General features: G+C 53.9%; 1 protein-coding gene across 1 annotated transcript in view; it reads right to left on the bottom strand.

Annotated features, from left to right (window-relative positions):
- Positions 1-768: 768 nt before the first annotated feature.
- Positions 769-15,555, bottom strand: part of JDP2 (Jun dimerization protein 2) — a 37,596-nt gene continuing 22,809 nt past the window's right edge. Inside the window, exons 3-4 of the mRNA XM_032482398.1 lie at positions 8,522-8,626; positions 769-1,668 (exon numbers count right to left, since the gene is read on the bottom strand). Coding sequence (XP_032338289.1) covers positions 1,483-1,668; positions 8,522-8,626 — 291 coding nt within the window. The 3' untranslated portion in view covers positions 769-1,482. The remainder of the gene's footprint in view (positions 1,669-8,521; positions 8,627-15,555) is intronic.

The raw sequence follows: 15,555 nt of genomic DNA, 5'->3' as shown, positions 1-15,555 counted from the left end.
TTTTGTGCTGTTGAAAGAAATGAATGAGACTGTAGATGCTGGTCACACAGTAAGTCTTCAGCAAATAGTGGAGGCAAGTTTAATCTCCCTGGCCTTGAATTCCTCATCTACCATCGGGGACAATTGCTCCCCAGCAAGGTTGTTGTGAAGATGAACAGAGCCAGTGTTTGGCGCAAGCGCAGGATTTAGCTCGTGACCGTTAACTCCATGAGCACAGGGCCTAGGTTTGTGTGATTCCCCAGCAACTACTCAGTGCCATGTAGAGTGCCTGGCACACACATGGCTGGTACACAGGAAACATTTGTTGAGCAAATAAATGAAGTAAGTACTGCAGATTTAACTTCTCTGAGCCTCAACTTCCACATCTGTAAAATGGGCATATACATACTTACCCAGGAGGGGAGTTATGCAAACCAAGAGCCCACAGCAGATGCTCCAAACATTCTCCCACACTGTACCCCAAGAGGCCCGCCAAGTGTGGGCCTAGCACCCCATTCCCTAGGCAGACACAAGAGGCGGCTGGGTAAGTAAGAGTAACGTTTACTGAGCGATACAGGACTGAGTACTATGAAGGGTTTACCAGGATGGAAATGCACCCCACCCCCGCCCCAGCCACCCACCAACGCCCAGAGACTACAGTACTTAGGAGTTACACACAACGGCCATAACTGCTGGATATCTGTTCGTAGCAAACAAACCATAGCATATTTATACTGTATCACATCGAGTGATTATAGAAATCCATATATATATTGCTTGTATAAAATCTTTTTTTTGTAAAAAATATTAAAAAAAGAAAAAAAGGAAAGAAAGTATAAAAAACATGTGCAGTTGAAAGTCCTGCCAGGACAGCCAGTCTGTAAACATTCAGTGAGTATGTGCTTTGGAAGGGCGCCCGCGCCTCGTGCCCACAGCAAACTCCGGCAGGGCCAGCGAGGGTGTGCCCAGCTGTGGCTCCCGGGCAGGGCCACATGGGGCCCCGCATCACAGCCCTCTCCAGCCCCGCATCAGGGTCAAGGATCAGGGCTAGGGCAGGCAGATGGCAGTGTCACTCGGTTCCATCCTCAGCCACATTTTGGTTGCAACTCATGGACTTTCCTGGCTGCTCGGAGGTCCCTGGGGTAGGTGCCCTGGCAGAGAGGCCGGAGGAGTGCCCGAGGCTGCCTGGTTGGGCGTCTCTCCGGCCGGCCGGGGTGCCTCTGTCCTGCCTCTTCTGAGCTGGGCCCCAGCAGGACAGCCCCACCCTCGAGTCTACTTTGGTCTCAGCGCTTGGTCCTTCTGGATTTCGTCAGCCTGCTCTTCCCCTTGTGTGGCTGATCTGAATTTCACAAAAAAGCCCGGCCAATTACTGGCTGTGCTGAGCCTTGTTGTAAAGTTTTTCATGCACCAAGGAAGGGCCCTCTGGTGCCCTCTTCCTTCTCCCTCTGGCCATCTCCTCCTCCTCCTCCTCTTCCTCCTCTTCCTCCTCTTCCCAGCCCATGGTCACTTCTTCTCTAGCTGCTCGAGCAGCGGGTTGCCTTCTGACTCGGGCGTCTTGACGCTGTCGGTCCGAACGATACAGGTAGGGCGATGCCGGTTCAGCATTAGGATGAGCTGCTGTCGCTCCTGCTTGAGTTCCTCAATTTGGGTCTTTAGCTCTGCATTCATGAGTTCCAGCCGCTCAGATTCCTGTGTGCGAAAACAGAAACATGGCTTTAGTCCCTCACTGGGGACCAGCTTTGGGGAGAAGCTCTCCCTCTGGGTAGGCACAGGGCACTCCAGGCTGGCATTTGCCTGTTTTCTGTCTACCAGATTCCCACTGGAGGAAGCACAGAATCTGCGATTGATCCCCCCTGGGGTAACTGACTTTCTTCAGGCTGTGCCCATCACACCTGTGACACTGGCCCATGTCACTAGTGGGATGAACCCACGTTATATCCTGGGGCCAGCCTGGCTTATGTCCCATCTCTGTCCCCCCACGCAATCCACTCCAGCCACAGTGGCTTCCTTGCTCTTGTGCAAATATGCCAAACACCCTCCTGCCTCAGGGCTTTTGCACAAGAAACAAAGAGTGGGAGAAGAATGGAGGCCAAGTAGATCCAGAGCAAGAGGGTCCACGGAGGGGTTCGAGTTGGCCCACAATGGCAGTGCAATGGCAAAGTGCTTTATGTATGATAAATATGTGTTGGGGATGTACTGGCCTGTGGGATCCGCAAGCCCAGTGGTCCTATAATTCTTCCCAAAACATGAGCTCCCCGGTTATTAGTCTATAATTATTCAAACCACCTCTTCCTTATTCCCTGTTATCTAGAAGATTTGCCCATTGGGAGGCAATCAACAGTCATCCTTCTGGATCCAAAATTTGGTTTCATATAGACCTCAAATGAGATTCCCAGAAAACTTCCAGCTCAGTTGGAGAGACTCCAGGGAAAGGAGGGGATGTAGATTTGATTTGGGGCAAAGTGGGGGGTTTACATGTTCATGATGTGGACAGGTGAAGGGCATACCAATTTAAGGCTCAGGGGATCAAAACAGTAGAATATAGAAGTACCTGAATGATTTTTCTTGGACTCTGTCTGAGTTTGTCAGTTTGAGGGTTGGAATTTACTCAAGGGCCAGCAATGGTTTAGACCAGTGGTTCTCAAATGAGGAGCAGTTTCCTCCCCCAGGAGACCTTTGGCAATGTCTGGATATGTTTTTGGTTGTCGTAACTGAGGAGGGTGGGTGTTCCTGGCATCTAGCGGGTGGGGGTCAGGGATGCTGCTAAACATCCTTCAGTGCACAGGACGCCCCACAATGAGAACTGTCTAGTCCAAGACATCCATGGAGCGAGGCTGGGCAGCCTGCATGCCAGGCTGGGCAGACAGAGAATGAGTCGTGGTTCCAATGGGCACCACCTGGGGCCTCAGAGCTCCGCCTGCGGGCATGGCTGAGCAGCCTCCCTCCAGGGTCTCCTGGGCCCTGAGTGGGGGGCCCACACACGCCTCGGGGCTGCTGTCTTCCCCACACCAGCCAGTCTGACTGAGTTGTTCCTTGTGCTCATCTCTGAGGTGGCAGCATGAGCGCCTGGGGAACTCAGAACTGCTGAGATGTGTGGTCCTCGTGACTAGACGCTGAGGGAGAACAGACTCAAAAAAGGAAAAAATGCTCAGGGGGAAAATATTAAAAGCCAGTGATGGTGGTTTTAGGCTTAACAGGACGAGGCGCAACAGGAGGCCAGCCCGGTTCACTATTGTCAGAATTCCAAGGGAAGTGCATCTCTCAGGGTCGGTGAGACCCTGCGTGGAACTGTGAGTCCCAGGCAGTCAGGTGCTAATCTCGGCCACCTGCTCACTGGGTCCACAAGCCAGTGACCTTGGGAACATCTCTGACCATCTGGTTTCCCCCCAGCCAAGGTTTTAGCTCCAACTTCAAAGCCTCTGAGCCTCTGCCTTCAGGAGTTTCTGTTCAACCTATCCACCCACGAGTATCTGTTGAGGACCTGCTGTCTACAGTGAAGGCTCTGGGGAATCCAGAGCCCAGGAGCCCCTGTGGATTGTGTGCAATTCCTCTCTAAGGGGAGAGGCAGGGCAAAGCTGCTCATGTGCCCATCAGCCATCCAGGGTCTAGAAGACCTCCAGAGAGCGTGCTAAATGTCTGGGTCTGACCTTGGGTTTGAAAAATGGGTTGACTCTAGTTGAGTAGAGAAAGTCCATGGAGGGAGGGATGTGGATTTCGAGAAGGGAGCCCTGAGCCAACAAGGACACAGCCATGGGAAAGCTTAAGATGTTTTGAGGAGAGAAAAATCCTCCATTGTGAATATAGGTCACTTTAGGACACAGTGGGGTACAAAGCTGGGGAGGTGGGTTTAGAGCCAGACCGAGAAAAGCTGGCGGGGCTTGGAATCAGAGTCTAGTGCAAGTTTCTTAGCTCCTGAGCCTCAGTTATCTCATCTGTGAAAAGATGATGATCAGGGGGATTAAATGACTTCACATGGGAAAAGCACTCTGTAAACTGAAGGGTTAGCGAGGCTTAAGGAATTTTTACTTAAAGCCATGAGCAAGAGAATATGAAGAAGAGAAGGAGGATGAGAAGCAGAGGAGAAGGCCGTTTCCAAGAAAACTTGGCAGGTCTTGGAGACTGCCTGCATTTGCAGACTGGGAGGCCAGGAAGAGAGTTGCCTGTGAGCCTGGGGAAGGGTCCAAGGAAGGGGAGGGTGCTGTTCTGGAGAGCGGTGGGGAGGGGAGGGAAGGAGTTGGGTTGTACAGGGAGTGGAAGTTAGATCAGGCCCCTCAAGGGGCAGGGTCCGACATGCAGCATCCTGCAGCCCTGCACACAGATCCACGTCCTTGAAAAGTCTCACGTCAAACTCATCTTACGTGTGAACGTCTGTATTACACAAAAGGACCGAGTGGGTATGTGGCAACTTGGTTCCCTTGTGCATTTATCATAGGAACGGCATGACACTCTGCTGGTTTGAAAACGTATGAGTACATCGTAGGCTATCCTGAACTCTGACAGTCTGGCTGTCGGACAGTGACTAACTGCTTTTTTCATTTTAGTCCCTTCTGTTTTACAGGTGGGTGCTACATATTTATTTATTGTGCCAGTATAATTTGAGTTCAGAGGAATCTTTATTTAACCATGATTGTAGAAGTGGTTTGTGGTTTTAGAACAGCAATTACCTGATCTGTTTTCCTAATTAATTCAGGAACGTGGGCTAGGATCTTCGCACCTTAATTATGAAGTGAATGACCCTGATGGCATTTTTGTTTATCGTTTTGCCTCTGGTAGATATTTATTGCCCTAGAGAAAATGAAACCATTTGTTGTTTGAGAATAGAATTAATGCCAAGTGAAGGTTTTGTCTCCTCCACTCCGGTCAGCAAAAGGCAGTATAAAAAACACAGGGTGAAGGGCTGGGTGTCCTGGCTGTGTGCCCTTGGCCAAGTCACTCCCCTTCTCTGGCCCTTAGTTTCCCCCAAGCAAATATAACGGTTGGCCCAGGGGACTTTAAGCATTAAGATTTTCTGACTGTATTATTTTGAAAAGTCACCCTAATGCAGTTCAGATAGAGTTCCACTTCTCAACTATTTCTGTAAGGAAACAAAAAAAAAAGCCTGGTGGGGTCTTCTGAGCCCAAAAGACCTGTCTGAATTAAAATCCTGACTCTGCCACTTGCCAGCTATGCTGCTGTGAACCAGATACCCAATCTCTGAGCCTGGGCAACCTGAACAGAGTGCTGGGCAGCAGAGGAAGCCCTGGGTACTGGCCCTGACTCAGCCACTGTGTGGCTTTGAGCAAACTTTAACCCCTCTGAGTCTCACAGTCCTCCCCAGTGGAATGGGGCGGCCTTGCCTCCTCCCAGAGTCACTGTGACCATCAAGGAGAGAGTGGCTACGAAGAGCAAGGAGCACCATGGGAGATGGTGGTACCGTACCCATTCCCAGGGAACCGTGTGAGGCAGAGTTACAGAGGCCGGCGGTACAGCAGGGGGAAGCCCTGGGGCTGCTGCACCTGGATGCAGGCAAGAGAGGTACTGCGGCGGCTCTGGGGCTGCAGGTGTGGGTCTCACGCATTCAGAGGCCTGCCTCCTGCCTCCTTCAGGGCCTCGCTGGTCCAGGCAGGTGAACTCTGAGATGCTACAGAATCTCCCAGGCTGGATCTGAGTGTTCAGGGGTCAACGACAGGAGGGTAACTTTTTACATTATTCATATATGTGTACGTGTGTATGTGTATATGTGTGCATATGCATGCACACACGCGCGCGCGCGCACACACACACACACCCCCCCCATCCCTTTGTACCTCCGCCTTGTAAATATTTGACCTGTTAAAAGATAAATTACAAGAGGATCCCCCATGTCTTCAGGCACTGACAACACAGCCATCTGCATCCATGCTCTCAACCTCACACCCAACCTCTGCTTCCAAGGCCAGAGGGGAGGACCTGCCCAAACCTCCCTCCGAGACCCTGAGGCCATACAGCTGCCTTCTCCTCTCACTAGGACAACCCCACAGCCACGGAACGGGTCTTCTCCTCTTGGCGTCCCAATCTGTGCCCCACGCTGCTGCCACAGCAGCCTGTTTAGAGTGTATCTCTCTCGTCCAGAAACCCTCCCATGGCTCCCCATAGCTACATGCTCCATCCTCCTAATGGGGAGAGTGAAGGGAGGTGCTGTGAGGAATTAGGCCAGGACAACGGGCAGAAGCAGGACTGCCCCAGACAACGCAGCCAGCACCACCCGACCCACGAAGGATCTGGGGCCTGCCTGCGCCCCCATTTATCCTTAGACTCTAAGCTCCAGCCACAGACATTCTTTTCAATTCCTTCACCATTTTTCAATTCCTTCAATCAACACCTCTTGCCTCCGGCCTCTGCTATTGCTGTTCGTGGTAACCCTCCATTCCTGTCCTTCCCCACTTTGGCTCCTGCTCCGGTTTTATGTCTCAATCAGCAGTCTTTCCTCAGCCAAGACTAGGACAGGACCCCTCCGTCTGTTCAAACAGCCCGTTGGGCTTGCCCAACCCAACGCTCAGCATATATCCCATTCCCGCCTGCTGTCCCACTGCAGACATGGCCCGTGGGCCCACTGTGCGGCAAGCACTTTTTCCACACTACTGGCTGGATGGATGGGTCAGCAAATCAATGGAGGAATCCCAGCTCCAGCGCACGCTAGCGATATGACCCTGGGCGGGTAACCTGACCTCTCTGCGCTACAGGTCCAAGTCTAAAATGGGGATGATTGATGTCTAGCCCAGTGGAATGTGATAAGATTAGACCAGACACGTGAAATGCCTGCCACACAGTAGGTGCTCAGCCATTGTTACTGGGACGTGTGAAGCACCAGCCCTGTTCCCTGCACTAGTGTGTTACTGGTGTGCGCTCACTTGCCCCATCTCGCTTGCTGACTGGCTGACAAGCCTTGAAGGCAGGGATGTGATGTGATGTGAGACTTCTCTGTTTCCTGCTGTGCCTCGCCCAGCTCAGCAGGCACTCAGGGCTGAAAATGAGGTATGTGCCACTCCATCCATCTTAAAGGCATAATTGAGACCCATGTCTTAGAAATTTCTTGAAAACGTCCCACCCAGCCTTGGTCCACCATCTCTTCCAACAGGGCACCTGGCTCCAGGACTCTAACTCCTGCCTATGACAACTGGTTCCCGCCCTAGATGCTCAGAGCCAGTAGGTATACACACGCCCCCACGGTGTCAGCACCCATCACCTCAGATCTGCTCTCTGCTTGTTTTAAGCATGAGAAGAGACCCATAGATCCCCTGGCATCAGAGAAAACCCAGGCCAACCCAGCCTTGTCTCTCTGGCTCCCATAGGAGGGACCACAGCTGGGCCTGCCTGTGTGTGCACCTGGCACAGGGCTGTCACTCAGTACGTACTTAAAACTACTTGTCAGCAAATCAGTGAACGAGCAAAAGAGTGAACAAATGAATGAATGAAAGAATGAACTCATGAATGAATGAATTAGAGCCAGCAGAGCGCAGTGTGGAGGACGAACACTTTGCAGTTAGCTTCAGGCCCAAATCTCAGTTCTAGCACTTAGTTGCTGAAGGACCTGAGCAACTTACTTAACCTCACCACGCCTTCCTTAGTTTCCCCATCTGCAGAACGAGAAATCTGAAGGCACGTACCTCATACCATCATTACGCCAATAAAATGAGATCATATACTTCAGATACACACTGCACTTTGCACAGTGCCCAACTTTACAGATGTTAGCAACTTCTGTTAACTGTTGCACACGTTAGAACAGGAGCCTGCCCCATGATGTTATTATTATATAGCGTTACTACTGTTATTTAGAAATGAATAAGGGATTGGGGGTGGGGAGGCTGGAGACCACTGGCTGGTCATGTTCCTTCACTGCCATCTACTGTTTTGAGGAGCAGGGAAGGCCTCAGAGACCAGAAAAAGAATGAACACCTGTTTGGCACATTCCAAATGGAAGGGCAGGGGCGTGCCCCGAGGGACCCAAGGCAAGGCAGCCCTCCACTGGCCTCTGCATGCAGAGCTGACCGCTGGTCTCGAGGGCAGCAGCCAAGAGCTGGAGGGTCATCTTTGGGGGAACCGAGGCCAGGCAGATGGGAAGCAGGGCTGGAAGAGCCTCCTGCAAGTGAGGGAGGAGCTTATCTCTGTCCTGTCGCTGCATCCACTGCCCATGTGCATGGAATTGTCACCTACTTTTTTCGCACCCACCCCAGACAACTGTGGTAGCCCTCAGTGTACCAGCATGTGCAGTACCAGTCCTGGGCCATCTGGATCAATAAGCACCGAGGGTCTAACCTCAGTAAGAGGCTGGGAACTTGGCTCCTCCCACCTTCCAGGGATCTGGGTGGGCAGAAACAGCTGCAGGCTGCCCTGGTCATCTTGGTTCAGGGAGGGGCACTGGCTAGGCGACAGGGAGGAGCAGAGGGGTCGAGGTCACCTGGGCAGATGCCAGTGGGTACACATTGATTCTGCAGGCACTGGATGGTGTCTCTCAGTCCACAAGTACACAAGCCACTAGAGAACAAGGCTGGCGCCCCACCCTGGCTGCGGCCCCGCTCACCCGCTGTAGAAACTCCGTCCGCTCCTTCTTCTTGTTCCGGCATCGGGCCGCTGCGACTTTGTTCTTCTCTCGGCGCCTTTTCCTTCGCTCCTCTTCCTCATCTAGCTGTGAGGGCAAAGAGCCACTGATGAGACATGGAGGCCAGCCTGGAGGACAGCTTTTGTCCTGACACTCAGACAGACGGATGGACAGGCCCCTTCTTAACCCACTTCCTGCGTGAGCAAGCCCCACTGCCAGCCTGTTGGCCTTTCCCAGCTGGTCCAAGGATGCTCTTGGGGCAGGTGGGCATGCCTGGGAGGAGTCAGTGCCCCAGGAGGGCAGAGCTACCTGGGTTCTGCCAGAGTTCAGGAGGCCCGGAGCCTGGCGACCTCCTCACGCAGAGGTGATACCCAACGGGTGGTGGCGGTCTGTTCTCTCACCCAGCCCAAGCCCTCAGGGCACTATTTTCCAGGCCAGCAGCTCCCAGGCACTTCCTTTCAAAACACCTTGGGCATGAGTGTTGATTTCACCTCCTACCCCCACTCTTTCACCTCCCTGCGGTACCTCCCTCCTCCCTCTTACTCCTTCCAAACACTCTGATCTGTCTCCTGGTAATGGAACAGTCTCCTCAGCCCCCTCACCCGGGTTTAATCCTTCTCTCTGCCTCTGCATGTTCTTTCCCCAGAATACCCACTTGCATCCCAGGATCCCAGGGCTCCCTAAAGTGCCCTGCGCAGGACACAGGCAGAGGGGTCTTGGGAGTCACCAGGCCAGCTTTTCCCCCAGACTCACTAGGAGATTCACCACGCGTGAAACAGGGCCCATCGAATGGGAAGGAGGAAACTCAATGCCCATCAACAGGGACTTTCCAAGTTGCAGTTATTATTGTTTCATTAATAATAATAACAACCAGCGCTGTTGCTTATTGCCCACTTTGCTCAATGCTTTAAACACAGGTCATGTGATTCTCACAATCAACGTCGGATGAGGAAGGTATTATTACTGCCCCATTTTACAGATGGTGAGACTAAGGCTCAACAGCTCAGTTTGCCCAAGGCCCTACAGCTAGGAAACGGTAGAGGCAGGATTCCAACTCAGATTTCTCTGTCTTCAACCTTCCCGCTCTTGCCCACTGGCCCACACAGCCCCAGCCCATCAGGGTCACTTTGATGGAATGCCTCTCATTGTCCACTACCCACCAGAAGAATCTGGAGGACACACGGAGCCAGCGGGCTGGGGACAGCCTATAGTCCGAGGCCACTGGAGAAGTCATTGGATTGCCCTGGGCGTGCCAACTCTCTCACTTCTGGAGCCAGTGGGGGTGCTTCTGGCAGCCTGAGGCCTGGAACGAGGTCTCAGCCCAAAGGGCTTCATGCCAGGAAAATCAACAGCCTCTCTCCCTGCACTCCCGGCATGCTCTGGGAGCTCAGGACCGAGGGCCTGGGCCGGGGACCAGCACCCACGGCCCTCGGCACGGGCCCTGGCAGGACAGCCCTCTCTCCTTCTCCACCTCGGAGCTTCTCCCACCAAGCCTGGGAGGCTGGCTGGAGAGGCGCCCTGTCAACACCGCCACACCCAAGCACCTCCCAGCCCCTTGGCCTCCTTTGAAACAGAACCAGAAGTGACAGCTCCTCTGGCTGACCCGCATCTAGGGAAACAGAAACCCGGACAAAGTTGATTCCACCCAACCTCTACCTCACCCCCAACAAGGCCGAGGTAACCGTGACAACAGGCAGAGGAAAGGAGCTAGAGGAAGTGGCTGGCAATGCAATCTCCCCTCGGCCAAGAGGGTTTGCCCACAAACTGCCAAGGTGATGTGTGCAACCTGGTCCCTGCTGGGTTCGCAGGGCCTCGAGCCCCTCACCCCGGAGCAACCCCAGGCTCTGGCAGAGCCGCCGTTTCCTAGGAGACACAACCTCTGTCTTCCAAGACCCAGCTCCCCACCCCAGCCCTGTGCAGAGCCTCAGCCTACATAAAGTTGGGGGACAGCGGAAGCTGCTGTCACAGCAGATGCAAAGAGGCTCAGCGCTGGAAATTTAAGAGATCAACTGGGCCAGGGTGACATCCAGACAGGGGGCTGCCACCCTCCCTCTGCAGCCACATCAATCCCCTCCTGCCATCACTCTCGATTCCCACATCTCACCCTTCTCCCAGCCAGCCTGGCCCTCCTGAAATAAGCTTCCTTTCCCACTTGTAAACTCTTACAATCTTCAAGAGCAAATGCCACCTCCTCCAGGAAGGCTCCTTTGACTCCCCGGAGAGAATGAATTGCTTTTTGCTTTTTGCACTTCACAGGCTTGGGTTCTATCATTATAAAAGTGATTTATTGCCTACGCTTGCGTCCACATAACCTCTTCTCCAGTGCTTGTAAGGAGGCTTGTCTTCCAAGAATGGCCTTTTCTCTGTCTTCAGGAGCCCAGCAAAAATTAGGGGGTGGGGGCTGCTTTCTGCAGAAGCACTTCGGCCAAAGATAGAGTCAAGACTCAAGGCGCAGGCCACTAATGGCTGTGGCAGGTCTGCACGAATCCCAAGCAGGCCCTGAAAAAACCCAGGCTGTGCACCTAAGCCAAAAGCCCTCCCGTAATACAGCACTACCAGATTCCAAGTCCATCTCTGGGCTTTTCCTGCAACCACGTCCCACCTTGGCTAACATCTCCCAATAAGGCAAGAAATGGCCCCAAAGCCCCATCACACACTTTCCCCTCTGAAGCTGTGCTGCATCTCCCCTAAATCCTCCTGCTATTGAAGAGCCTCCCAGAGGACACACAGAAAACAGACGCTGAGGTCCTGCAGGAAATAAGGTAGGGGTTGGAAAGTGCCCTTGGCCTTCTCCAGCCTCACGGGCTAACCCGGGCTCCTTTCGCCGGGACCCGCATGTCTGCGCTCCCAGACTGAAGCTGTCTGGAGACTGCCTCCAACTCTCCCCTAGGCCTCCTTTCATCCCCAGAGTCGAGGCTGCTGCCTTCTCCTTGATGTTCCCCCATTCCTCTAAAGCATCTGGTCCTGAGTGGGTGAGAGACCATTTTTCACCACACACGGCTCAGACATCAAAAACCGGAACCCAGAATGGGAGACGATGATTTTTTTCTGTAGATACAGCTGGAAGATCCAGACTGAGGAGGAGGCAGCTTGAGCCTCAATGCCTGTAAAAACCATGAGATGGGGGCAGGGGGTGCAGCAGGCAGATCATTCCTTGTTCTCAAACTGGGTTCTGGCTCTGTTTTTCCCCAGTTCCCCGGAAGGCCCCGGGACAAAGCTGTCTGTGTTCTGGCAGTGAGGGGGGCCCCTGCACCACATGTTACATCACAGGACAGACTTGGGGATCCACAGCCCACAGAGCCCTCATGTTCAGCAGTGCCTCCTCAGAGAGCCTGTTCCCAAGGCCCCACTGAAGCCAAAGCAATCCCATCCCCTGGCCACAGCCGACTGGACAATGTGTGAGTGGCAGGCCCAAGCGGGGCCATATACACTGCCTGGAAATTTGAAACTGGACTGCTGCGCTGGGAGGCCATGCAGGCCAGGCAACCAGTTTCAGCCATGAGGCCAGAGAAGCAGAGAGAGCAAGCTGCTGACATGTAGGGATGAGCAGAGACCAGAGACCATGTGGCAAGAGGGAGGGGGTCTCAGCTCCAGGAGGGGGTCGGACAAAGAGAGGGAACAGGTGACAGACAGGAAAAAATGCAGGGCCTGGACAGGGTGCAGCCAATGAGGTGCCCAGGGCACACATTTAGGGAGGTGCTCACTCTGGGCCTCGTGCCAGGGTAGGGTCAGCACCCGAGGGTGGGTGCCTCCTTAAATGTTGTGCCCTAGGCTTCTTGCTTGCCTCACTCTGTCCAGGCCCCAAGAGAGTGGGGGGGCTCCGGACAGAGAAAGGTAAAGACAGAGACAGGGAAACACAGCGACAGAGGTGGCTGGAGAGAGACAGAGGAACAAGGCAGAGCCACAGAGACAGAAACACAGGGACATGGCCAGAGGCCGATGGTACAGACAGACCGAGGGACAGACAGAAAGCATACACCAAAAAAGAAAATATCTGGGTCCTACTGGAGGGGCCTGACTCTGCTTTGTCTCCTTGGGGGCCACGATGGGCACCCCTGAATCTATCCTGAAAATTCCTCCTTTGGCCTGGAGGCAGTTTGAGAAGGTTTCTGCCTCTTGCCACTGAAAGATGCCTGGGACACCAGGGTCCCAGCCTTGCGAAGTCAGGTGACGCCAGGTGGTGCAGAAGGTGGTCCCAGGAATCCAGGGGAGAAAACCTACCCAAGGAACCATTGGGAAAGCGGCAGAGCGTGGAGGCGGAAGGGCCCTTAAGCAAACCGAGGTTGGTCACCTCAGTAGGTATCGAATCTCTGCGACTAGGAGTCCCAGGGAGTTAAATGGTCTCAGTAAACAATCTAGTCCTGTTATCCTCCCCACTTTCCCAGATGAGGAAACTAATGATATTGAGGCTGCCCAGAAGGTCCGTGACAGCTTCAAATCCAGGTCTTTTGGCTCCAGGGCCCGAGAGCCTCCTGCTCTTTGAAGGGTGGGTGGTCTGGGTAACAAGTTCCACCCCCCGACCCCCTTTCAGTCCCACCCTGGTGATGGGACTGTGAAGCAGCAGCAGAAGCATCTGACTCTGAGGGCAATGACCATTTCATTTTTTTCTCCTACCTGGGTGATTTTAAGTAAAAAATATTTGTTGCACAATTTAACACCAAATGTGTATCACGAAAGCAGCACGGTTTAAAGGAGGAGGCCTCACCCTCACCCTGGTCATGTTTCTCAGGCCCCGTTTGCCAGACACGTGGCTTTCCCTCGGTGGCAACCATAACCGAGATGTGATTTTGAATTCTGACATTTCATAAGCATTTCCAAACATGCACCTCGGGGGACCCACAAAGAGACAGGATGAGAAAGGGCAATGACACTTTTAACCCCAGGCACTGCAAATACAGAAACTCTCACATCGACAAAGCAACAGCGACATGAGCAATAAAGCAGGTGACAAGCAGGAATGGAGGGGGTGGGACAAAAAACAAAACAGATCCACCCCCTCAGCACGAAGCAGAGTCGTGAAGGTCTGAAAGGTTCATCTCAGACTAAGCATGGTGGCACAGGCTTATCTGAGGCTCAAGGCATCAGGGTTGTCAGCATGAGCTTTGGGGCCTAAGAGGCCTGGGTCCCCCCAGCAGCTCTACTGTGTGCTCCTGGGCAAGTTACTCAGCCTCTCTGAGTCTCCACCCCTCACTGCTAGCACAAGGCCCTATTGCAGAGGGTTGTAATGGGGATGGATGGAGTCTCCGCCCAGAGCTGGGGACACAGGAAGGGTTCTGAAAATGCCAGCTTCCCAGGTGAGGCAGGGAGGTTAAGGCTCTGCTGCCAGGGGGGCACACCCCTCCTCCCTGCACAGGCAGAATCTGGCATAAGAGGAGGGGGTGGGGCGGGTGCAGGTGGGGGTGCTTCAGGGCTCCCAAGCTGTCAGTGGGCAGACCTGGAGTAACTGCCCTGTTGCCTCCAAATCAAGTCCTGGCCAGGCCCCCTGAGGGCCCTCCCCACTGCATGGCGGAGCCACATTTCAACACCAGGGACCCACGAGCACCCTGGGAAGTAAACACCCAGATACCAAACATACCAGACATTCTCCCACATAAACAGGGCAGCTCTGAGCCAGGGGCTGTTGTTCCTCCCCACTACTCTGCCCCCACCACCCTACCCCTCAAGCATCAGCAAAGTAGGCCAGGCAGGGGCCCAGGGTCCCCTCTGCCTCCTCCCACCCCTTCAGGGAGGAATGAGGCAACCCCAGGGGCCCTCATCCAACACCTTGGCTGACCCTCTGCTGCCCGCAGGGGCCAGGCACCCCCTCCCAGCACTTACCCTCGGGGCTGAGCTGTTGGAGACTCCGCCTTCCTCTCCCTCCCACCTTCTCTACCCAGGCCCTCTCACTCCAAATGGCCAAGGTCTGGACCTCAGCTATGAAATATTGGACAGTTTCAGTGAACAGTGGGCAGGGCTCTAAGAGAAAATTCAAGACAAATGGTCAGTCGAAGGGCTGGAGTTGCAAACTCAAGTCACCCCCAGGGGCCAAGCAAATAACTCTTAGTAGGGGAGGAGGGAAGGATGGGGTTGCAGCCCCCAGAGGGGACACCTCAACTAGCCCCAGGGCAGGGTGGGCTCAGTAGGGCCAAATCTTCCAAGTTTTCAAGACTAGCTGAAAATAAGAGTTTGGAGGTGAAATCTCCCCATTTTTAATGTTGGCAACAAATGCCATTTTGAAAAGAACTCTGTGTAAGCCAAACAAAACACATCTGTGGGCTGCCCCGGCCGTGGGCTGCTAATTTATGGCCCTGGCAGGCAACAGACCCGGCGGGGTTGGTCACCAAACACCCGGTTCCAGTCACGGCGCTGCCCTGCTCCGTGACCTGGGGCCAATCGGCCCATCTCCCAGTCCTGCGGTTCTCCTTTAATAAACCCGATGGCTCCCACTTCCCCTAACCCTCAAGTCACCTCTGCAGGTGGGTGCTGGGGGCTCCTTTTACAGGTGAGGAAGCAAAATGAAGTGTCTGCCCGAGGCCACCAAGCTGGGAAAAGATGACGACTCGACTCCCGTACATCATGCTGCCTTCCAAACGCTGGGCTGGACCAAGATCGCCCCAAATCCCCATCCAGCTCTGACTTCCCTGGGTTTTTGTTCATCCAACCCTCAGGGTCAGTGTTGGCTGTACTGAGGGGAAAGGGCGGGTGATGTGGGAAGGACATCTCCCTGCTTTTAACAAGTTTCAGAAATAGTCACTTCGCAGCCTCTAAGAGCCAGAAAGGAGTCTCTTGGGAACACCGAGGCCCACCCCTAAATTTCCAGATGAGGAAACTGAAGCCCAGGGAAGAAAACGCTTGCTCCAAGGCTCACACTTGCGGGCAGGGCCTGGGTCCTCACAGATAAGTCCAAAGGAGACTGCTGGGTTAGTCCCCGGGCCTCCCGGCTCCACCTGACTGTGCATCGCCCCCTCTTTCTGGAATCCTCTCTGCCCTGGATGCTCAACATGACCTTGTCTGGCCTACTTCTCTGACCTCTCCTC

The sequence above is a fragment of the Camelus ferus genome, chromosome 6 (assembly GCF_009834535.1).
Source record: "Camelus ferus isolate YT-003-E chromosome 6, BCGSAC_Cfer_1.0, whole genome shotgun sequence".
Lineage (NCBI taxonomy): Eukaryota > Metazoa > Chordata > Mammalia > Artiodactyla > Camelidae > Camelus > Camelus ferus.
Note: the sequence above shows the minus strand (reverse complement) of the source record. Positions and strands in the feature narration are given on the sequence as shown.